The sequence below is a fragment of the Hyla sarda genome, chromosome 3, assembly GCF_029499605.1.
Source record: "Hyla sarda isolate aHylSar1 chromosome 3, aHylSar1.hap1, whole genome shotgun sequence".
Classification (NCBI taxonomy): domain Eukaryota; kingdom Metazoa; phylum Chordata; class Amphibia; order Anura; family Hylidae; genus Hyla; species Hyla sarda.
In genome coordinates, this window is record NC_079191.1 from 269810285 (window position 1) to 269835643 (window position 25359).

Below are 25359 nucleotides of genomic sequence, written 5' to 3' on the forward strand. Positions count from 1 at the left end.
TTTTTGTAAGGCTACTTTCACACTGTATTTTATGCTTAATATACACATTTTTATCATTTTGATAGAAGCGTATATGTAAATACTGACTTCTATAGTGTTATGAAGACAAATTTATTGTTTTCTGGTTTATTTGTTTTTTTGCTCCACAGCATAGCAGTTTAATGTTATTGTGTACGGCAAAAAAAACAAAGCAAAAAAAAAAACAAAAAAAAAAACACATATATTGCATTCTTTGAAACTTTATAATGTAGCTCAATAGAAAAAGGAGATTTTTTTGTGCTTAACGTAAAATCTCTTTCTTTTAGGATCCATTGGGGGACACAGACCATGGGGTATATGCTGCTGTCTCTAGGAGGCTTGACACTATGGTAACAGAAAAGTTGGCTCCTCCCAGCAGGATATACCCGCCTCCAGGTCACTGAGCTAATCAGTTTTAGTCCCAGAGGAATAGGAGGAGACCAACAGGTCAAAAGAAAGACCCAGCACTGTCCGAGAACCAGAAGAAAAAATAACTGAATACTCCCTCGGACAGATAACCGAAAAGGGTGGGAGCTGTGTCCCCCAATGGATCCTTCGAGAAAGAGATTTTACGGTAAGCACAAAAAAAATCTCCTTTTCTCTATTGGCACCATTGGAGGACACAGACCATGGGACGTACTAAAGCCGTCCCTTGGGTGGGCAGAGAACAGTCAGGCAGACGGCTGTACCACTGCCGCTTGCAGCACTTTACGGCCCAGACTAGCATCAGCCGATGCGAAGGTATGAACCTGGTAGAACCTCGAGAAAGTGTGCAAAGACGACCAGGTAGCCGTTTTACAGATCTGCCAGGCTGAGGCCTTGTTGCGGAGGGCCCACAATACTCCAACAGAACGGGTGGAATGAGCCAAAACCCTGAAAGGTGGAGTCTTCCTTTGCAGCGGTAAGCTTCCGAAATAGCAGATCGGATCCACCTAGAAATGGTGGCCTTGGAAGCAGGCTGTCCCTTACGACGACCTTCCGTAAGGGTGAAAAAGGAATCGCACTGACGAAAGGAAGAGGTAACAGAGAAATAGGTCCTAACCGCCCGCACCACATTCAGAATGTAGTCTTCAGTCAGCATTGTCACCTGCGGCAAGCCAAGCTCATAGCGAGGCGAACAGCGAAGTAGGGGGACCCGGACCAATGAGGTACAACCCCAAGTGCTGACCGTTGGCGAGAGGGGGTTAACAGTACATCCCAGATGCCTGCCCCCTCAATCGCAAAAGGGGAAACAGTGAACCTCAGTTCCTGAGTCACCACATGAAAACAGAAAATAAAAGGGAATAAAAAAATCTAACACATCCCTAAATCTAGGAAAATAATAAAACATAAGACCTGGTCTGGAGAGAACTTCAGACCATGTCCACCTCCTTAGACACTAAGCTAAAACTGATTAGCTCAGTGAACTGGAGGCGGGTATATCCTGCTGGGAGGAGCAGACTTTTCTGTTACCATAGTGTCAAGCCTCCTAGAGACAGCAGCATATACCCATGGTCTGTGTCCCCCAATGGAGCTGATAGAGAAACAGATTTTGCTGTATCGCAAATGTATATGTTAAACATAAGCACATATGCAGTGTGAAGCTAGCCTTACAATATGCTGGTATACATCTGCTTGCCAGCAAAATGTGTTTGCCTAGAAATATGCACAAGGACCTATTAGGGCATGCTAAAAGACCTACTAGTGACGTGACCTTTCTATTGCCCTCTGTTATTTCCACAGTGATATCTCTAAAAAGGCTAACTACTGGGATCAAAATATTCTACATCTGTACCTTCTTCACTATATAGGTTAGTAAGTATCATGTACCCTCACTTTTATACACAAACAATACTCACAATATTATGGACATGTTTGCGCTATCCAGAACTTATTAGTCTTTACTTTCCTGAAGCTTTATGCACATTGGGGGAGATTTATCAAAACCTGTGCAGAGGTAAAGTTGCTGAGTTGCCCATAGCAACCAATCAGATTAATTCTTTCATTTTTAACAAGGCCTCCGCAAAATGAAAGAAGCGATCTGATTGGTTGCTATGGGCAACTGGACAACTTTTCCTTTGCACAGGTTTTGATAAGTCTCCCCCATTGTATCAAAGCAGAGTTTTGCAGCCGTTATTTTTCAAATGCCTTATTTTGTTATATCCATATTCAAAATATCAAACGATATGGAAAGAGAAATAAGGAGAGAAACAGTGTTTATCAGATGTTTATTAGTGAGACATATCACAATAGCTTTAGAACAAGCCAACATTGTTTCTTTGTACATAGGGAATGTTGAACTGGTACAGTTTGATATTGTTGAGGTGAAAAACAAATGCACATTTAAAAAAATAAAAAATAAAAGAAACGGCATCACTCTTTTGCCTAAACCATCAATTAAAACAGTGTGTGGAGTAATAAAAAAAAAAAAAAAAAAAAAGGTAAATGTAACTATGATATATTAGAATATTCCCAGTGTCCTACAATCCAAAGTGTAGGATTTTTTTTTTTTTTTTATTAAAGAAAAATTAAAAGGCTGGTAAATTTACATATGAACTCACATTTTAAAGAACAGACAAATCATGTAATTCCCTTTGTCACTCATCAGTAAAGCAACTTGCAGTCACACTTTACAGTAAAATGGAAGAACTGTATGTACAGCTTGAAATATTTAGACTACATTATTCTGTGTCCCATTCACAGATCCACTTTTCAGTAAGCAGCAAGACAGACTACTTGGGATTATACAATGATTTCACATTGCTCAAGAAACAGTTTGATAAAGTGCAGCAGCATCACTCTACCAGGAATTCAGGCTTCAGGGAGACAGTGTGTCAAGAACACTGCTTTGCTCTGACGTCCAAAATAGCCTTCCAGATTGCACATAACATCCCTCCCCTGTGAACACATAGACAACCATTATAGAGCTGTTAGAAATTAAATATATATATATTTATAAAGAAAAGTTCCAGTGACACACTGAAGACTAGTTACTGTATATTCCTAAAATTATTTGGGGCTTATAAAGCCATCTTTTTGTCATTCTGGGGACCTCAGAATCACAGTTATGGTATAAAGTTACAATATTTACAAGTTACAATGGCCAACCTAAAACAAATAGATATTGTATATTCAATGACCGCTGTATTGTAAAAAAATATTTTTTTATGCTGGAAATGATCTAATAAGATTGCAGGACCTTCAGCAAGTGAAGGTCAGCTGCAGGATAATACAGTCACAAAGTAGTTTTTGAAGGGAATCTGTCAGCAGCTTTTTCAAAGTTAAGCTTCTGGTATTGTGATGCAGGTCATTCAATATCCATTCTATACATGTGCATAATGTGTGTGTCTCAGTAGTATATTTTTACATATTAAAGAAGAGGTATCAAGCCCAAAGACATATACACTATCTGCAGGATAGGGGATAAGTTTTAGATTGAGGTGGGTCAGACCGCTGAGATTCCCCATGATCTCCTGTACGAGGCCCCTCTTTCTCTGGGAACAGAGCGTGTCGACCCCCATACAAAAGTGGCGTCCGAAACGCCCCCTCCATATATCTCTTTGGGAGAGCCGATAATCACAGAATGGCTTTCCCATAGAGATATATGAAAGGGGCATGTCGGCTGCTGCTTTGTACGGGGGTCGACATGCCCCATTCCCAGAGAGAGCCGGGGCCCCCGTACAGGAGATTGCGGGGGGTCCTGCGGATAGGGGATTTTTTGGGCTTGATATATATCGCCTTTTAACGTTGTTTGCTACTTGGTCTATATGTAAATGAAGTACCTGGGGTGACTGGGCCATTACACAGCAACTTTGAGTCAAGGAGTGACTCAGAGATGCATTGATCCATTCCCCTGCGCCAGGCACGCCTTCTGCCTCATGACTGCCAGCCCTCCTTGTAGTGACATCAGCACAAACACATCTGAAATTAGGCAAGGAGGGCTATGAGGCAAGAGGTGTGAGGAAAGAGGATTGAGGCGTACATTCAGCAGGGGGAAAGAAATTGGAGAAGGAGGTAGGAAGGAGAACTAATGAATACAGACAAATGACCCCTTGACTGCAGTGACTCCGGGTACTTCATTTACATAGAGAACAGCAAACAACAAAGTTTCATTTTTAAAAATTTGTAACCCAGACAAACATATCACATACATGTACAGAATGGGTATTAAATCACTTACATCACATACTGCCAGCAGCTTCACTTTGAAAAAAGTTGCAGAGAGGTTGCCTTTAAACAGGATAACCCCTTTAACCATGTCATTATGGATATTCTCCTTGACTTATGTGTAGAAGCAGTTTTACCAGACATCAGAAGAGCTCTACCTAATATACTAGGCTTCAAGATGATACAGTACTAGCAGATGCAATTATGAGTGCAATTTACCTTAGATTCATGGATTTTAAATCATCTCTGCTAACATGCCAGAGTATATCCTCCAGTGTATAGTCTTCTGCCAGAAACTTAAAGAGAAAATGCATTAACAGTGAAAGTGAAAGGATGTGAATAATATTTTCATTAACAGATTAAAGGAGGTTTCCAGATATAACCCTAATGGCCTAAAGGGTATGCCATGAATTTAAAAACTTACCAAACCCCAATTACGGTAATCCTTAAAGGGGTACTGCGCCCCTGGACATCTTATCCCCTATGCAAACGATAGAGGATAAGATGTCAGATTGCGGGGGGCCCGCCGCTGGGACCCCCCGCCATCTCCTCTGCGGCACCCCAGCCAAGTTCACTCCATGCCGGATGTCTGAAGATGCGGTGCTGGAGGCTCCCCAGAAAGCCCGCCTGCGCCAACAGATCGTTAGTTGTGAGAGAAGCTGCCTGCAGGCTGACCTAAGGAGGTACAGGGAGCTTTCTGTGGCGCTTGTTAGGAAATGAAGGGTGGTTATGAAGGCAGGGAGGGAGTGGGAGGTCAAGGATGTTCTTGTGGTAAGGTTTTAATTAGGGACCGATATCGATTTTTTAGGGCCGATACCGATAATCTGTCACCTTTCCGGCCGATAACTTATACCGGAATATCGGTATAAGTTATCGGCTATTTCAACTACAACCCCCCCCCCCCCGGCGGGGCAGAAGCCGTTGCAGATCAATGATTTAAAGCGGGCGTTTTAAATCAATGAACTGCAGTGGCTTTTGCCGGGCCAGAGACCGCCACCGCCGCCAGCTTCTCTCCCCCTGCCTGTCCTGGGGTCCTGAGTCTAAACACCACAGTTGCCCAATCGCCTCCCCTCGATCCTCTGCCCACCTTCCGCAGCTTCACCCCCCCCATCCTCTGCCCACATACCGCCGCCACCCCATCGCCTCAATTACCTGTTCCTGAGGTCCGCGATCCTTCGGGCTCAGTCTGCGTCCTGTGCTGTCACTGTTCGTACTGATGGTGATGTCGCGTTGGGGACGCCACTCGTCATTGCGCAGTGCACAGAAACAGCGCAGGAGCCAGAAGGATCGCGGACGCCGGGAACAGGTAATTATAACACCGGGGATGGGGGGGGGGGGGGGGGGGGGGGGGAGGCGATGGGGTGGCGGCATGTGGCTAGAGGATGGGGGGAGGCAATGGTGCAGCGGCGGTGGTATATGGGTAGAGGATGGGGGGAAGGCAATGGGGCAGCGACGGTAGTCTCTGGCCGGGGCATTATCGGCATATCGGCAAGGTATCTGCCGATACCGATAATGTCCAAAATCGTGATTATCGGCCGATACCTAGTTTAAATCAATGAAAAATTGCCCAGGTGGATAAGGGGACAATTACAATGGCAGATGAGGGTTGGGAGTGTCAATTAAAATGGCACAGGATCATCGGGGGGGTGGGGGTGGGGGGGGAATTGAAATGACACAGGGGCCCAAAAACACTACACTACACTACCTCTTACAAAATAAAGAGTAAAACACTACATATACACGCACCCCCCCCCAATAAAAATTTTAAACGTCTCGTACAGCACTGTTAGCAAAACGGAGCCTCCAGCTGTTGAAAAACAACAACTCCCAGTATTGCCGGACAGCCATTGACTGTCCAGCCATGCTGGGAGTTTTGCAAAAGCTGGAGTCATCCTGTTTGGGGAACACTGCCATAGGGTATTTTGGTGGAGGAGGCATGCACCATGCTTGCATCCGGGTCCGTCCCTATGCAAATCCCTAATTTAGGCCTCAAATGCGCATGGTGCTCTCTCACTTTGAAGCCCTATTGTATTTCAAGGCAACAGTTTAGGGCCACATATGGGGTATTTCCGTACTAGGGAGAAAGTACTCATTCATTTCTCCTCGCCTTTTAGGAATTAGAACTTTTAAATTTTCCATCCACAGATGTTTTTTGCCTTAATTTTTCTTTCTGATGAAACCATTCATTTTACTATTAAAAATATATGGCAAAACAAAAATAATAAGTGTGGGAAGATTGAAAAGAAAAAACTAACAAAGTTCTGCACTTAGTGATAAAAAACAAACATACATATTTGGTATTTTTTTTTTAGATTTGTAATAATTTTTATTAGAGAGATAACCAGATGGATTGGAGGTAGAGCTGGGCGGTAGGACCAAAAATGTATATCATGGTATTTTTGTAAGTTATGATGGTTCCACGGTATTTAACTGCATTTCTCCCCACCCCCCATCATGTGACCTGCGGGTGCTGTTCTGCTTCTCTAACCCCCCCCCCCTGCCGGTTTATCAGCCCAGCGCTGCGCTGTCCTTCATCGGGGAACTAATCTTAAGTGCCCTCATCCTCCTGTGAGTTAAAAAAAAAAAAAAATTTATAAAAGTTTTATAACCACAAATCTGGTATCAATAAAAAGTATTGATCATGGCGCAAAGAAATGAAATACCACCGCTTACACGGAAAAATGAAAAAGTTATAGGTCGTCAAAATGGCTTGGTCCTTAAGGGGTTAAGTGTAGTCATTTTAGGGATTCGCTATGCCTTTTTATTATTATTATGTGTTATGATTTTCTCTCCCATAAATGCTCCTAGGAAAACTTGTAGATGTGAACAAACACATAATACATACTGTCAACCTAAGTTTAAACTGTGGACCAAGCAAGTGTTACATATGGTACCTTGTTTATTGTATCCTCATCAACTTGGTGTTGTCGCAGCCAATAGATGAGTTCTAGGTCTTCACTGCATGTATTGGGAGTTCTTATGTGTGACACTGAAATACCAGGGATATCTGTGGCAGAAAATAGCTTATTAGAGACTTGTGTTTCATTTTATTGATTTTGACCTCAATAGTTAAAATGTCACACATCCAGCATTAAAAAATATTTTTACATGTATTTTGTAAAACTGTTAAAGTTAATACATTTTAATAGTAAAGCCTCCAAAATGAATTGGTGGCAAATAGAGATGAGCGAACTTACAGTAAATTCGATTCGTCACGAACTTCTCGGCTCGGCAGTTGATGACTTTTCCTGCATAAATTAGTTCAGCTTTCAGGTGCTCCCGTGGGCTGGAAAAGGTGGATACAGTCCTAGGAGAGTCTTTCCTAGGAATGTATCCACCTTTTCCAGCCCACGGGAGCACCTGAAGGCTGAACTAATTTACGCAGGATAAGTCATCAACTGCCGAGCCGAGAAGTTCGTGACGAATCGAATTTACTGTAAGTTCGCTAATTTCTAGTTGCAAACATAACATATATGATTTTAACCAAAAGCTTAATCTAGTCAACAGTCCTAAGACACAGCTCTCTGCACTACAGTCTAGAGTGTTCTGAACTAGTTAAAGACAGAGCAATAATCTGCTAATGGGGTGATAACAACTGGGGAAAAACACAGTAATAATCAGCTTATAGGGAGACCTCATCCCAATAGCAACTTTGTTCAGGAAACGTGAACCTTGGATTTTGTATTGCTTTTTCCTAAATTACAGTTGCTCATAGAGACTACAACAAGGCAAGCCTTGAAAACATTTTTTTTTTTGTAACATTCTGGAATATGTATGATTTTTTGATTGTTTTCTTTTCCGCTCTTTGGGAGGCATATTAACTAAACACTAAAATCAGCAATTTTCAGTGTACAACTTGCAGGATAAATAATAAAATGATTTTATAGTTCAGGTATACGATTTGGCGATACCAAATATTTGTATTTTTATTTATTTTTTTATGTTTTTTGTATTGTAAGCTCCTCTCTATCCAGCCTGTCCTTGCCATCTCCCAACACATGCTGCTCCGTTTGTACGCTTTGTACTGAATAAAGGTTCTACGCTAACAGCAAAGATTCGGTGAGTCGTTCCGTTTGATCTTCTTCACTTGTGATGTATGACTAGACTTGTCTTTTGAAACATTGACCACCACCAATTGCTCATGCAGCCCAGGCTTAACAAATATCCTGCATCCACCCCTTAGGATCTGCATAATAGATAGCTCACTAATATAGCAGTAGACAGGTGCATTCTCTGTCTCCATTACAAGATTTCTGTCTTAATTTGCAAATCTGTTTAACTTTCTGGAGCCAGTTGATATGAAAATATAGTTTTTCACCAGAGTTCCCCTTTAACCGTGTATTTTAATAGCTGACATTTTTGCATGTGGCTATACAAACATTTTTAATTGTATTTTTATTGGAAGAGGGTCTATGATAGTTATTATTTCTATTACCTTTTTAAAATACATTTTTTTAAAGGGTACCTTTCCTAAAAAAAACTTTTGATATATAATAGATTAATGTATGCAGAATAACTTTCCATTTGCATGTTATTAAAAAATATGCTTATTTCTATTTAATTTTTCACTTTGAAAAAATGACCACTAGGGGTCTCCCTACCAGTCCTGGCCGCAAGCCCTAGATTTCAGACTCCTGCTGGTGTCCTAAATCTCAGACTGCAGCCGGGACACAGACAAGCTCAGCACTGCTCCCTGCCTGTCAATCAGACAAGCAGGAGCCAGCACTGTGCTCATAGCACAGCAGAGCATACTCATGACTCTGCCTTACTGCATGCCCTCATTTTACTATCTGAGCTCCGATCTTTCTTCTCTCTGCACATGCAGTTGTAAACGGAGAGGAGAAGATTCAGAGCTGCCAGCTGAGCTTGTCTGTGTCCCGGCTGCAGTCTGAGATTTAGGACTCCAGCATGAGTTGGAAATCTATAAAAAAGGCTTGTGGCCAGGACGGGTAGGGAGACCTCTAGTGGTCATTTTTTCAAAGTGGAAAATTAAATAGAAAGAAGCATATTTTTTAATAACTTGCAATTGGAAAGTTATTCTGCATACATTAATCTATAATATATCAAAAGTTTTTTTGATGAAAGGCACCCTTTAAGTCCTCACAGGGGACAATTTATAGCAATTTTTTGATTACTATTACTGATCAGTGCCACTTGTATAGCCTGCCAGAAGTCAGTGCATTCCAGTGGATGACAGCAGTGTGGCACGAAGTGGATAAGGCGACCTCCGGCCACCATGTTGACTAATTGGACCCCCACACACGTGCTGCAGGTGGTCTGATGAGTCTCCCAAAGCCCCCGGTGATACTTAAAGGGGTACTACCGTGCTGACAACTTATCCCCTATCTAAAGGATAGGGGATAAGTTCCCCGATCGCGCGGGGTCCCGCCGCTGGGGACCCCCGTGATCTCGCACGCAGCACCCCGCTCTCATCAGGCCCTGGAGCGAACATCCGCTCCAGGTCTGATGACGGGGTCGGTGATTGTGACATCACACTCCGCCCCCTCAATGCATGTCTATGGCAGGGGCGAAACAGCTGTCTCGCCCCCTGCCATAGACTTACATTGAGGGGGCGTAGCGTGATTTCACATGGGTGCGGAGCCGTGACGTCAAGATACTCCGGCCCCGTGATCGGCAGTCATCAGACCTGGAGCGATGTTCACTCCGGGGCCTGATGAGAGCGGGATGCTGCGTGCGAGATCGTGGGGGTCCCCAGCGGCAGGACCCCGCGTGATCAGGCAACTTATCCCCTATTCTTTAGATAGGGGATAAGTTGTCAGCACGGTAGTACCCCTTTAAGATGTTGTGATCTGTATTAATCATGACATATAAAAGGTTAATGGCAGGCATCAGCGTGATCGGTGATGTCTTCCATTAGCGGCAGGGTCCCCCGCTGCTGATAGCAGCCAGAACCCACAATCTATGAAGAGAGCGCTTCTCCAGCCCTTGCTTCAATATGTCATTCACGTCCTATGTCCTCTGGGGGCCTTCATTTACGGCCTGTCCTCGGGGGTTAAGAGGTTAAAGTGAGAATAATTAAAAAACAACTCAAAGTATACAACTAAACATCAGTAACCACTCTTATAGCCACTCTTCTTTTCAATACCAGAAGTAAGCCTTCCAATCATGGAGTCTGTTAGTTTCTTGATCTGTTGACAATCAACTTTTTTTTGCAGCAGAAACCAAAGACTCCCAGACACTGTTCAGAGAGGTGTACTGTTTTCCTCCACTTCAATCTCCCTTTTAAGAAGGGCCCATAAGTTCTCAGTAGGGTTTAGGTCAGGTGAGGAAGGGGGCCATGTAATTTTTTTATTTTAAATCTTTAAGGCTTTTACTGGCTAGCCACACGGTGGAGTACTTCAGTGCATGTGATGGAGAATTGTCCTGCATAACAACGATGGTCTTCTTGAAAGATGCAGACTTTTTCCTGTACCACTGCTTGAAAAAAGGATCTTCTATAAACTCCTAGTAGGTTTGGGAGTTGATTTTGTGTTCAATTTCAACTTGAAAAAGTCAATCTAGCTTATCTTTGATATTACCAGCCCTCACCTCCACCTTGTTGGTGGAGTCGAATTAAAGCTCTGGGTCCTTTACTGATCCAGCCATGGGCCCCGTCCATAAGGACCATTAAGAGTCATTCATCTCATCAGTCCATAAAACCTTTAAAAAAAAAAAATCTGTCTTCAGATATTTCCTGCTCGGTCTTGGGGTTTTAACTTATATGTCTTGTTCAGGTTTGGTCAAGTTTTGGCCTACCCTACCTAGGCCATGTCTCTGAGCACTGAACACCTTGTACTTCTGGCCACTCCAGGTAGGTTGCAGTCCTGGAATATGACAGTACTGGAGGATAATGGGTTTCTAGTAGCTTCACATATGAATCTTCTCAAATTTTTAGCAGTTAATGTGTGTCTTTCTTTCAATATGTTTCTTGCGACCCTGTTGACTATTTGAAACAAAAGGTTTGATATCTTTGCAATATCAAGAGTGGTGCATCCCTATGAAAGTCTTTTTACAAGCCAGTTAACTCTCTTTTTGGACTATTACACATGACCTCATATGCTTGAATTCAATAAGCATTCTTTATGATCTGGTTAAAATATCCAGTTGCCTAATAATTTAGCAAACAGTGTACATTCTCTCTGCTTCTACACAACAACTATACAAAGATTTAAGAACTTGCATTGCTTTTTCTTACTTATTGGCTGTGACCGTTGCTGAAGTCGTTTGATCTCTTGATCCTTTTCTTCAATAGCCTGACGTAGTAATGCTTGAAATTCTCTCTCTTTTTGTAAAAGTTCCTCAAGAAGCCTACATTAAAAGATCATATTTTATGGATATTACTTTACAATAGCTTGATAAAAAAAAGTGATCAAAGTGACACATCTTGTATGGAGACATTGCGTATGATTATTAGCAAGTTCCTAATTTCCCAGGATTTGCCACATTGTCTAAAAAATATGAAAGAAAGAAATGTACCATATACCAAATGGGATGCTAGACTTTAACAGACAGCTTTCTTACCTGTTTGACTCAATTTTTAACCTCCCCAGTTGCATATTAAGCGATCGCTGAGCATTTTGAGAGTCATGGGACACAGTGGAACTAAGAGTGCTTACTCCAGAGGTATGCACGTTATCCTCATTCACTGCACTAGGCACCTCACTGGCTTGTTGTGTAGTGAGTGCATTAGGATCTTCCTCCACCTCAAGATCATCTTGATCTGCTGGGTCACTTTCAGAAGCAATACTAAAATGTGGTCGTAGCTCTAGAAAGCAAAATAAAAAATATAATGTATGCTTTAACAAACCGTGATGTGAAAATATAAAATATAACAATATTGGTGAAGAGAAAGAAGTAAAATAATCTTCTAATAGTGGCAGTCAAGATTAGCCAGTCGGTTAGCCCATGTGTCTAGATGCACACGTATTAAAGGTCTGTACGTAATGATCCAACGAGTGTGGACCTGCTGTTACCTCCCAGTTTGACTTTGGGTTAAACTTCGGAGTGGAATCTAGGTATCCAATAGGTTTTTATCCTTTATTCCGCTCCAAGATGCAGAAGCTAGACTTCTGCTGCTAGGGGATACTAGCTCGATGCCCCTTGAGTGGTCCTGGTAAGGTAAAGGCTGGCTAGGTAGGGTAGTCAGAGAGTCTTGTAAAAGATTGTAGCTCCAGTAGGGAGGTGCTGGTCAGCAGCAGGAGATTCAGCCCAGTAAGGGTTATTAGTAGCTTCAATGTGGAAGTGTAGTTGAGGTTGTACAAATAGCTGCTGGATGATTAGCAGACTAGATGCAAGTTTAAGCTCAGGTCATGCATAAGAAAGTACACAAGGGTCAGGCAAAGGCTATGTCAGGTACACAAGCACAGGAAAGTAGGATATCAGATTAGGAGCAGACACCTTCAGTTGCAGCCAGTGCATGCGTGCAGCCCCTAGTGATCAGACCAAGAGCTGCAGTCATGGTGGAAGCAGCAGAAATGCATCCAGAGAAGGAAGTCCAGGGCCAAAAGGAAGGTGGTGGAGCTTGGAATGTAGCCCAGCACTGGTAAGTAAGAAGACACACAATACGCCAGTGGATGACAACTGCTGGCATTAAAGTGAAGATTTTTTTTTTTGGGGTGTGTGTGGGGGGGGGGGGGGGGGGAAGGCGTAGTGGCGGAAGGAAAAAAAGAACTAAGACAGCTGAAGAGTAAGGATTGCTTGGTATTTTGTTACTTAATAGATTGGTGGAGCATTATGAAAAAGTCATCAAGTGCTTTTATTATGTTATTCTTTATAATGCACAGGGTATCTGTATGTAAGCACTACAACATCCTAAATCCTAAATTATCCATAAGAAATTTACATTTAAAAAGGATAAACAGGATGTTATTGACATTCACTCCCTAGCTGTAATACGTAAAGAATGAATATGGGAACAAAAAGAACATATATTAACCAGTCAAAACATAAGCTGATGTCTAAGTACGTGGAAGCTAATTTAAAAAGTAAAAATCCAATCCCTGCCCCAACAACCATGAATTAAAAGTTACCCTTTAATAAATCAATTAAAATGCAATTGTATTGTAAATGTAACACTATGTTCTTGCCTCAGCACAAGCTTCTCTCCCCGTCCATTCTAGTGATCGGTCAGGGATAGGATACAGGGGTGTGGAAATTTAATTAACCCCTTAAGTACTCAGGGTTTTTCCGTTTTTGCACTTTCGTTTTTTCCTCCTTACCTTTTAAAAATCATAACTCTTTCAATTTTCCACCTAAAAATCCATATTATGGCTTATTTTTTGCCTCGCCAATTCTACTTTGCAGTGACATTAGTCATTTTACCCAAAAATGCACATCGAAACGGAAAAAAAATCATTGTGCGACAAAATCGGAAAAAAAAACGCCATTTTGTAACTTTTGGGGGCTTCCGTTTCTACGCAGTGCATATTTCGGTAAAAATTACATTTTATCATTATTCTGTAGGTCCATACGGTTAAAATGATACCCTACTTATATAGGTTTGATTTTGTCGCACTTCTGGAAAAAATCATAACTACATGCAGGAAAATTTATACGTTTAAAAATGTCATCTTCTGACCCCTATAACTTTTTTATTTTTCCACGTACAGAGCGGTATGAGGACTCATTTCTTGCGCCGTGATCTGAAGTTTTTATCGGTTTGATTTTTGTTTTGATCGGACTTTTTGATCACTTTTTATTCATTTTTTTAATGGTATAAAAAGTGACCAAAATACGCTTTTTGGACTTTGGAATTTTTTTGCGCGTACGCCATTGACCGTGCGGTTTAATTAATGATATATTTTTATAGTTCGGACATTTACGCACGCGGCGATACCACATATGTTTATTTTTTTTTTTTTTACACGGTTTTATTTTTTTATGGGAAAAGAGGGTGATTCAAACTTTTATTAGGGAAGGGGTTAAATGACCTTTATTAACACTTTTTTTTAACTTTTTTTTTGCAGTGTTATAGGTCCCATAGGGACCTATAACACTGCACACACTGATCTCTCATCCTGATCACAGGCGTGTATTAACACGCCTGTGATCAGCATTATCGGCGCTTGACTGCTCCTGCCTGGATCTCAGGCACGGAGCAGTCATTCGTCGATCGGACACCGAGGAGGCAGGTAAGGGCCCTCCCGATGTCCGGTCATCTGTTCGGGATGCCGCGATTTCACCGCGGCGGTCCCGAACAGCCCGACTGAGCAGCCGGGTTACTTTCAGTTTCACTTTAGAAGCGGCGGTCAAAGCTTCTAAAGGGTTAATACCGCACATCGCCGCGATCGGCGATGTGTCGTATTAGCCGCGGGTCCCGGCCGTTGATGAGCGCCGGGACCGACGCGATATGATGCAGGATGGCGGCGCGATCCCGCTTCATATCGAGGGAGCCGGCGCAGGACGTAAATATACGTCATGCATCGTTAAGGGGTTAAAAAACAATTTGTCCAAATCTAAAACGGAGCAAAATCTACTTATCCCTCATGACGATCCACTTGTCCGGGCCAATTTTCACTTTTACACTCGCGTATTTTCCTCCTCGCTCTATAATAGCCATAACTAACTACTATAATGATACCTTTTAATTTTTCCATAACATATGCTCCGAAACAACAAGAAAAAAACATTGGTGAAGTGAAAATGAAATAGTAAAAGATAATTTAGCAAATTTGTTGGTTTTCTTTTCTACGCCATTTACCTTGTGGCTGAGCTAACATGATATTTTGATACTTTAGACTGGCCTGATTACAGCGATATCAGATTTGTATAGTTTCCGTCATGTTTTACTAATTAAATTTTTTTTTTTATTTTTATATTTTTTTAATTGCCATTTTCTGACCCCTGTAGCTTTTTCTTTAACATTCGAGGCTGTAGGAGGGCTAATTTTTAGCGCCATAATCTGTTTTTTGTATCGGTACCATTTTGGCATTGATCTGACTTTTTAATCGCCTTTAACTTTTTTCCTGGGATATTATAAAAATTGCATTTCTGCGATTTGGTATGTTTTTTTACATTTACGTAATTTACAGAATATACATAATGTTATATTTTAATAGTTTGTACAATTACGCACGCAGCGATACCAAATAGGTTTATTTTTATTATGTTTACATGTTTTTATATAGGAAAAGGGGGTGATTTGAACAAAAAATATGGAAGGGGTTAATGTGTGTCTTTTAAGCTTTTATTAAAACATTTTTTTTTTTTTTTTTTTTTTACACTATTATTCCCTTAGGGGACTTTTAGGAGGAATCATTCGATTCCTCAGACAGATCAATAGAGTTCTATTGAACTCCATTGATCTGTGTGCTCTGCGATCCATTGATAGAGCCTAGTCCAGACAGGCTCTATCAATGACAGAGCCACGGACACCAGGGAAACCGAGGTAAGCTCCCCGTCTACCTCTATAGTGAATCCCCCCACCACCACCACCACCATCGTGCTGCGGGGGAGGGTTTGTTGTTGATCCGCCCCACTAGCCCACCAGGTAGCATTCACGTGCCCCTTTAGACGCCGCTGTCAGTTTTGACAGTGGCGATTAGAGATGAGCGAACTTACAGTAAATTTGATTTGTCACAAACTTCTTGGCTCGGCAGTTGATGACTTTAGTCTGCATAAATTAGTTCAGCTTTCAGGTGCTCCCTTGGGCTGGAAAAGGTGGATACAGTCCTAGGAGACTCTTTCCTAGGACTGTATCCACCTTTTCCAGCCCACCGGAGCACCTGAAAGCTGAACTACTTTATGCAGGATAAGTCAGCAACTGCCGAGCCGAGAAGTTTGTGACGAATTGAATTTACTGTAAGTTCGCTCACATCTAGTGGCGATCTAAAGGTTTAATAGCCAGCTGCGGCGATCGCCTACTGAAATCAGCTGGGGGCTCGCTCCATACACCCCTCTGTGCGCCGCTGTTCTTGTTGGGGGCTTCCAGGTCTGGCCCTGCTTGTCCGAAGCAGGGCTAAGGGTCTGAAAAATCTACCTGCCCGACACCCGGAACTGCATGTCCTGGGCGTCGGGCGATAGGAATTCCACATTCCTGGGATGTGAAACCCTTTTAATTTATAAACAAAAGAATAAGCCACAGCAGTCACATATAAAACATCTGAAGATGTAGTAATGTATAAACCTGAGTTACCTGGTACTAATGTGGTAATGGCAATTTGCACTGCCTTTCGAATTATACTGTCAAGAGCAAACATCCAGTGGGGTTTGATATTGTGGTTGCGAAGAACTTTGTTGACCTGGTTACAAAGAGAACAATCATAATTCTAATATTTCACATCTATGATATTTTAAGAATATGTAATTAAACAGGATTATGTACATGATATGAAAAAGCTCATGATATGAAAGTCAACCCCTAAATTCAGGTACAAATGATCTAATACAAATACATTAGCCAAACAATTCCTAGTAATTATTTTTTGCAGGGAAGTTTTTTGACATTTGTAGTCCATGTTCCAAAGACAAACAAAATATCAAGAAATATAAATTGGTATCAAATGTTGCAAAAAAGCATAGGCCACTATTTATAAAACCTCTCCCCCCTATATTAGCAACAAGATAATTAGATATTCATCTTGTTGCAATGATATGGTCATTTCTTGTTCTGTGTAATTGAGGCTGTTGTTGGATGAAAATTTTTTGCCCACTAAGAAGCACTAGAAACAAGATCATCTGCACTATCTACCCCTTCAAAAAGGCACTAAAATTGACATCAATCATTTCTCCCAAGAGAAAATACATTTTTCATACATGAACATTTTATTAGTTATAGACCAAGAGTTATACCTCAATTGCTAGAATTATGATCATTATATTCCACTCACCGCATCTTGAAAACCAAACAGCACCACTTGCAGTTGACTAATGGCATGGCTATCAAAGTCAAGCTCCAGTTTCAGTTTTGAAAGAGTAGAAGCAATAATCTTCCGGTCAGTGGATCTCACAAATTCTCGTAAGCTTGTCACCAGGGTTGTAATATGTTCCCACTTTAATTTGGTTTCTTCTGTTCCCTAAAATGGGTTTATTTTTAGTACAGTGTAGCAGAAACATCACCAAAAGGTATATAACACATTTTTAAATATATTAGAACTGTTGGCTGTCCTTGAGCACATTGGCAACGTCAGGAATAAGCGGGACACTGCAGTGGCAAGGCACATTAATGAGACTCATGGAGGTGACACTAAACATCTTAGTTTCTTTGGGATTGAGAAAATAATGGACAAGATATTATTGCAACGTGAGGCACAGTGGATTTTCACCTTGGATACGGTTGCCCCCAGCAGGCTTAATGAGCAATTTTGCTTTACCATTTTTATTTAAATATTGTCCGACAAGGGATACCATCTGGGGTGTGAGATAGGCAGCCCATCAGGTATTCCACCTCTTAGCTAGGAAGTACTAGGGCATATCAGGCTAGGTTCCTGAGCGGGACCACCCTTTTAAGGGTGGCCATCCCGCCAAGGTTTAGGGCATAGTGTAGGGATGCCCAGGGGGTACATTATGCTCACTAGGCCCCCCCCTAAACACCTATCATCTAATTCGGCCTATTATACAACTTAGTATAGGCTGGCTATCCGGTTCTCATCATTTGCATACCTGCCATATTTTTACTATGGTGGTTTAAAGGCTATTTGCCATTGAAGCCATACATTTCACCCTGACTGTTGATAATACGGGCCGTTACTGAGACATACAGGCCGGCTAATGGATTAATTCTCCCTCCGCACTCCATCGCGTCATACTGATGCGAGCGAACACGCCCCCTGACCCTAGCATCGGGTTGGTGCAAAGCGTCTGTGCTGAACGCTGCCAACTGTCCCGGATATGTCGTCAGATGCCGCTTCTCTCCCACATGTGTGTTAGCATCCGGCAGGATCGCACGTCTCCCCGCCAGTGCGGGTACACACTTTGAGAGCCTGTTAGGACACCAGAACTGCGAGTTGATCATCTCCTCTTTTGCAGGTGCTTTTTCTCCCTTCCAAGGACCTGAGGCTGATGGCACTTTGCATAAATGTTTTCTTTTTTGAAGGACTCTCCGGATTCTGTCCTTGGATCTGCTCTATATGTACCACCCTGATTATGACACTATGAGGTGGCGTTATTTACTAAGACTGCCATAAGTGTATGCAGGGCTGTGACTGTATTGGCAGCCCTGATCAGCTATATATTACCCTTATGTTACAGAGCACTGGGTTGTAAATGCACAGTCCTTGGCTTGAATTGTTTATGGAAACACACTGTAAATAAGACAAAAATACAATCCAACAAATGCTGTTTGGTAGGCAAGGAAATAAAACATTAGGAACAGCAAGAACTACTGAATACCTTTATGGTACTTTTACACAGGTCTAAATTACCTAAATTGCAAGATCAACAACACAGGAAGTCATTCAGGATTCAGAAGTTTAAATAAATAACAACAATAATAATAATATTAAGAAGAAGAAAAATAAAAGGGGGGGGGGGGGGTGTTTACGAATCGGCAACTGGATATTAGATTGCTTCTACTCGCCTTGTAGCCAATAGTAGGACATGCTGTCTTTCAACCCAGGAATATAGGAAGTGCTCACGTGAAATAAAGATAATCCAATGCATGCAAACTCCAAGGAAATGAAGAACGGAGCACTCACCTGGTAGTGTGTCCCAAGTTGGCAGATTGTTACCGACGTAAGGTCATCCTTCGGCAGGGAGGCAGTGGATGGTACGGGGGAGCTCAGTTCTTGCTAATTGTTCTTTCAAACCCTCCTCTTATAAATACACTTTGTCAGCAGCACATTCCTTACATACAGTTGGAAGATGTGCTGCAGACAAATGATGGTTTTAATTTCCACATAAAACATAGGATCAGCTGACCATGAGCTTTGTTTGTTGACTAATCACTTAAAGGAGTACTCCAAGGCAAGTTAATAAAAATAAAAATGCCCCAAAGCCACCACAATACCTGTTCTGTTTCCACTGTAATTATTCATGTGGTTTTGGCAGCTCCTTTGGCCCCTGATGTCTCCTAAATATTTTTCCTTGCTTACAGCACAGACTACAACTCCCAAAAGTCAGTGCAGCTCTGTGTAATGGCTTCCAGCCAACTGCTCTCCCTTTCTGCGTGCATGCTTACACTGCAGCACACACACACACACTGTACAGTTATTTTCTTTCAGACTATCCTTCCTCCAGCAATAAATCATGCGGTGCTCTGAATGGCAGCAGTCCGTGATTAGATCTACACAGGAAAAGTGCAGTTTATGACTGAGAATCTTCTCTGAGCTTCTCTCACGGCTCACAAGCTCCTCACACAGGGAGGGGAGATGTGGCTGTACAACGTGGTGTTGTGGGGGCTAGGTCTCAGGAGACAAGGTGGATCTGAGAATTATGTTTTTCTCTCACTCCCTGCATGTAAGTGACAGCTAAAAGAAGGAAAGTGAAGTATATAGCTAATGAATGATATTTAGACAAATACATAGGTTGGCGAGAGAGAAAGAATGGGCTATAGGTTTAGTTCCCCAGAGTACCCCTTTAAATGTGTACTCCGGGCAATGACTGGGAACAAATGTTTGTGGGAATGTTGTCAACCCGTGTAAAAGGGCCAAGAACAAATAACATCCTACATATCTTATCTTACAACTTAATTTTAGACAATGCCTGATCAGAACTTCCTCAGTGCTTCCTTTCAAAATGTAACAGTCAAAAAAGCCACCTATTGAAATAACCGGTCATCAAAAGATACCTGACCAAGTGCTTTCATCAGATTTTTAACAACAGTGTCTTGATCTTCAGTCAGTATGCGATGCAGTGTAGCCCTTCGTTCACTGTCCTTCTTCAACATGAAGAATCCAGGGTCTCTTTCTTCAGGTGAGGGAGGAGCACTGTGATCTTCAAACAGCTCATCTGGAATTCTTATAATTAAAAATGTATGTTAGAGGAAAGAACAAAAACAATTATATACAACCATTTATATCTGATACGGAATAGGGGCTCTTGCCCCAGTTTGTAAATGCACAAGGGTTGCATACATAGCCTCCTCACTCTTTTGGTTTTTGCTGGTGGTGGTAGAGAGTATTTGCTTTACATGTTATTCCAAAAGTATGTACACATACAAGCACTTTACTATGCACAATAATACTGATATGGTAAAGATCTGGACCTACTGCTGCTGCTGACTCTTTCGGTCCTGAAAGCCGCCAGTTTAAAGGCAAGTCAGGGAGTCAGGACAGCTGGGTGCTTTGTCCTAGAAGTTTGGTTAGTGCTGCTGGTACTGGTGTTGCTTTCTTAAGACCAGCACCAACTGTACTAACTTTCTAAGGGGACCGGTGATGTTCTAACCGCTGGGACCATTGCGATCTCCAGTAGGGGGCCCCTGATCTGCTAATGCGGATAGGAGATACATTTCTTAACTAAAATATGGGCATTTTCATCTCACAAGCTTATATTACCTCTAAACTACCTCTAAAGCATATGAAACACAGTCCTAATGGACTGAGAAATCAGATACTAAAGAAAACCAAGAAATCAACACTGGAAACACTCACCCAAGAAATAAACCTCTTTTGATTTTCCCTTCTTTTTCAATGTAAGATTTTGTTCTTGATGTAAAGCTGAAAGGTTCTGTTCTCAGATCTGTATCTGGCGATACTGATCCATATTCACTACTACTACTTGTATCTTCCACCAACACTGGTACAGGCAATGATATACTTCTCAGATACTCTGCATAAAAAGACAAGTACACTTTAAAAATCACAGCAAAAAAAGTTTTAGAATCAATTAAGTTTGCCAATTAAAAATCTTCATTACAGAAGAAGACAAACCTAAAATATGACTTTTATTAACATTTTAAAACTAAACAACCACTTCTCAATATCTTTTAAACTAGTCACACCAAGTAACCTAAAATGAAACACTAAGCATCCCTGTCCAAATATGTAGTCTACTGAGCATGCGGCCAATCATTGGCTGGGCAGCACTGTGTGCCATGTCAGCTGCTGCAGATGGGACCACCTGACACCAGAGCCTGGCGAGGAGCGAGGGAGGTAGGTATTTTTTTTTGTTTAATTTGCAAGCCTGGACATAAAGGTGAAAAAATAGATTTGAACGAATAACCCCTTTAAGTATTTATTTTTTGTTTTGGGATATCACACTAAAATTACTGCCTTTGGAAAACTTAACACTGGGGAAGATTTATTAAAAGCTTATATACGCTTTCCATAGAACTTCATTGATTTGTATGCTCTGTGCTCATTTGGTTGAGGCTGGTCCAACCAAATGACGTCCCTGTGCGTCGTCGTCAAGGCAACGTCATTATTCCAGGGCCGGGCACGAAGCGCGGAGAAGAGGCCTACCCGGTGAAGATGGACAGCCCGGAACGACTATCCCTCCCCACCGGATGGTCCTGCAGCACAGATGGCCCGGACCAGCTCACCCGAACGTCCCGCCGAGCGGAGGTGAGTACAAAACTAAAGGGGGGAGGGGGGCCTGCATGATGACGAATGCCCGGGCAGTGGTCTTCAACCTGCGGACCTCCAGATGTTTCAAAACTACAACTCCCAGCATGCCAGGAGAGCCGATAGCTGTCCGGGCTTGCTGGGAGTTGTAGTTTTGAAACATCTGGAGGTCCGCAGGTTGAAGACCACTGAGGGCGGAGAGTTCACTCGAGTATAAGCCGAGGGGGGGGGGGGGGGGGGGGTTTGCAGCACGAAAGATTTTCAGCCAAATGCCCACCCAATTTACAATCTATTTTGTCCCCCACTCATTTACAGGAGAATAATACTAATAGTACCTGGTTGAATATGAAGGGTTGATTTAGATGTGGTGGTAACCACTGCAGTTGTTGTGCATTTATTAAGCAAACTAAAGAACTCCATGAAACTATTGCGGGCACATCCAATACCATTTCTTCTTTCATAAATTGCAATACTACTTGGGCTATCTACTATATACATTGTACTATTTGCAATTTAGGTTATGTGGGCTGCACAAGTAGACTTATTAAAGATAGACTTAGAGAACACATATACGGAGCTACCCAAACTACCAGAAACCCTTCCAATGTCTCGAAACACTTCGCACATACTCATGCAGGTGATGTTCGTGCCCTTACAATTAATGGAGTAGAGAGGGTGACTAAGCCACAACCAGGAGGAGACAGACGTTCAAAATTATTGAACCTAGAAGGTTACTGGATACTAATGTTCGATACCTCATATCCGAAAGGCATGAATCATAGACCTAGTAAGGAGTTACTGAATTTTTCTTTTGTTTCTATGTTTTTTTATGCAGTGCTTTTTTTGTGCACTTAACTTTAGTCACTCCCAATAGGGGTGGAGCTATATGCTCCTTAAATACCTGGCAGTTCTATCCCTTGTATCTATGATTAAGGCCCGGAAGGGCGGAAACGCATCAAAGGGGGATGTTTTTACCTCGAACATGCCGGTGTGCACCTTTCTTTGTATCCTGTCAATTTTAATGGAATTTCAATAAAGGAATGGTTTTACCAGTGCTGTGAATACTTGGACTTTTAGGATGGAAAAAATTTTACTTAACGAAATCTATATTTTTTAGAACAAAATTTTTATTCATTTTTAAACAGGGACCGATTTATGCTGGTGGGCAGGAACCTAAAAATGTAGCCGGCAATATGAACAAATGTAGAAAGGGGCCATTCAATTGTAAATTAATTTTGTGAAACTTTTAAGTGATTTATTCTAATTATGTGTTTAATAAAGTGTGTGTGTATTTTTTACTTTTGTCACTTTTTTTCTTTATTTTTTTAAATTTGTTAGGTAGTACTACTACTCCCAGCATGGAACAGACTGTTCCATGCTGGGAGTAGTAGTACCTGTACTAACAGACAGATCGGCTGCTTCTGACTCCCGTTGCGATCCTCCTATATAATCTATAGAAGTGGGCGGCATGCCTGCTCCTCTGCACTGTACTGCGCTGTAATTTTCTTCACATTACAGATTCATATTTCCTGCTGAGCGCTGGGATTGGCCAGATGATTCCAGCCAATCACAACTGTCAGCTGCATATACAAAATATGTAATGTGAAGAGAACTTCACAGAAGGCAGGGGACCAGAGAAGTGTCGCCGTACCTCCCCACATCTATAGCTTATACAGGAGGATCTCAGCGGGTGACACACGCTGCGATCATCCTTCATCCCTGAGATGCGGTGCAGATTTTTCCTGTGCTCCGCATCTGCACTATACTCCGGGCCGCTGAGAGTGGCGATTGGCTGGCACCATCCAGCCAATCACCACTCTGGGCAGAAAATATGAATCAGTGATGTGAATTTCTAGTCACATCACTGGCCGGCCTGGAGTTCAGAGCAGAGATGCCAGCGCTGTAGAGAGCCACTCTGCATCTCTGCAATATAAAAGGACAATCACATCGGGTGTCAGGAGTGACACCCGGGGTAATCTGTCTATTAGTACAGCTGCTACTACTCCCAGCATGGAACAGTCTGTACTACCTAAAAATTAAAAAAGTAAAAAAAAAAGTAAAAAAAAAACACTTCATTAAACACATAATTAAAATACATTACTAATAAAAAGTTCCATTATTTTTACAATTAAATGGCCATTTCATGAATTTTTTTATATTGTCGGCCACATAAATTGGTCCCAGTTTAAAAATTTATAAAAATTTTGTTCTAAAAAATATAAATTTTGTTAAACGCAATTTTTTCCATCCCTACTGCTTTTTTTTTTTTAACTGAACAAATTCTGTAAAAGTGCCAAAAACACCAAACGCAGGAAAATGGTGTGGCGTTTTGTCTGGTGTTTTTTCTTGCACTTTTGTTTGGGCCAGAAAGAAGCTTAGCCTTACAGGTACACAGCTCAGACTTTCAGTCCCCATCCCCGCTTTCAGTGTTTTGTTTAGCTGTTAATAGAGATGGGTTTCCTGAAACAACAGGTAGTGAATGGCATATTAAAAGGAAGGGGGATACATAGTGCCAAAGACTTAAGAGGTGTTATTTTGGGAGACGTAGTTATTTTTGGTAAATGAAGGGATCTACAAATATGCTTGGAATCACATACACTATCACAGAGAAAGAAGTTGCATAAGAAACCATACATAAAAAAAAATTGCATTGGTAATTGTCAATATTTATATGGTTATAAGAACGTGTGGTGTAAAGAATACTTACCATTTGACCCAGGTGAGAGGGCTGTGAAGAGAGGAATAAAAAGACATATGAATGTCAATTGTGAAAGGATTAATTGCACAAGTAATCTATAATAAATAGGGCTTCAAAAAAATTGGCTCAATAAAAAAAAAAAAAAAAAAAAAAATTTTTTTATGTATATATATATATATATATATATATATATATATATATATATATATACATATATACACACATATATATATACATATATATATATATATATATATATATATATATATATATATATATATATATATATATATACACACACACATACATCAGGGGAGTTCCCCCTTATACAGATAATCCCACTGAAACTGTCCTCTTCAGACAAAATTGATAATGCATTCAGAAGCTTTTCAGACCCTTTCACATTTTGTTATGTTGTGGCCTTGTGCTAAAAATAAAATAAAAATTATATTTTGCACATCATTCTGCACTGAAAAACTAAAATTTTGCATGGACATAAGTATTCAGACCCTTTGCCATGACATGTGAAATTTATTTCTGGCCTCCTGTTTCTATTTTTCTGTTTCCTATTAAGGCAGTGGTTCAACCCTTTTTGTGACTGTACCCCCAAAGGGAGAAAGTATGTCCGCAGGTGCCTCTCACGCGGAACTTATGCGTGATGGGTACCCGCTGACAAAATAAGTCATAAAATTACTTATTTTCATAATGGCTGTGCTTACCTAATGCGATACTTCATCCCCTTATGCCATTATTCCCCCCTCCCTCTGATCCCCTTTTTCCACTACCTACCAGTCCCCCCCCCCCCTCCATCTTGATCCCCTTGTGCCATTATTATCCGATATGGCAAAAGGGGATCAGAGGGAGGGGGGAATAATGGCACAAGGGGATAAAGATGAAGGGAGGAATAATGGCACAAGAGGATTAAAATGGGGGGGGGGGGGGGGGGGCTATAATGATCCCCCCCACATCATAATCCCCTTGTGCCATTATTATCCGATATGCCAAAAGGGGGAAATAATGGCACAATAGATTAAGATGGAAGCGGGGGGGGGGGTGTAA

General features: G+C 41.5%; 1 protein-coding gene across 6 annotated transcripts in view; it reads right to left on the reverse strand.

Moving 5' to 3' along the window:
• Positions 1-2211: 2211 nt before the first annotated feature.
• The window catches only part of MAP3K5 (mitogen-activated protein kinase kinase kinase 5), a 329350-nt gene continuing 306202 nt past the window's right edge, over positions 2212-25359 (reverse strand). For all 6 annotated transcript variants that reach the window (XM_056566626.1, XM_056566625.1, XM_056566627.1 and 3 more), the window contains 10 exons: positions 24310-24330; positions 20691-20868; positions 19889-20057; positions 16992-17177; positions 16298-16403; positions 11686-11929; positions 11360-11472; positions 7059-7171; positions 4384-4460; positions 2212-2895 (listed from right to left, as the gene is read on the reverse strand). In XM_056566626.1, coding sequence (XP_056422601.1) covers positions 2832-2895; positions 4384-4460; positions 7059-7171; positions 11360-11472; positions 11686-11929; positions 16298-16403; positions 16992-17177; positions 19889-20057; positions 20691-20868; positions 24310-24330 — 1271 coding nt within the window. In that variant the 3' untranslated portion in view covers positions 2212-2831. The remainder of the gene's footprint in view (positions 2896-4383; positions 4461-7058; positions 7172-11359; positions 11473-11685; positions 11930-16297; positions 16404-16991; positions 17178-19888; positions 20058-20690; positions 20869-24309; positions 24331-25359) is intronic.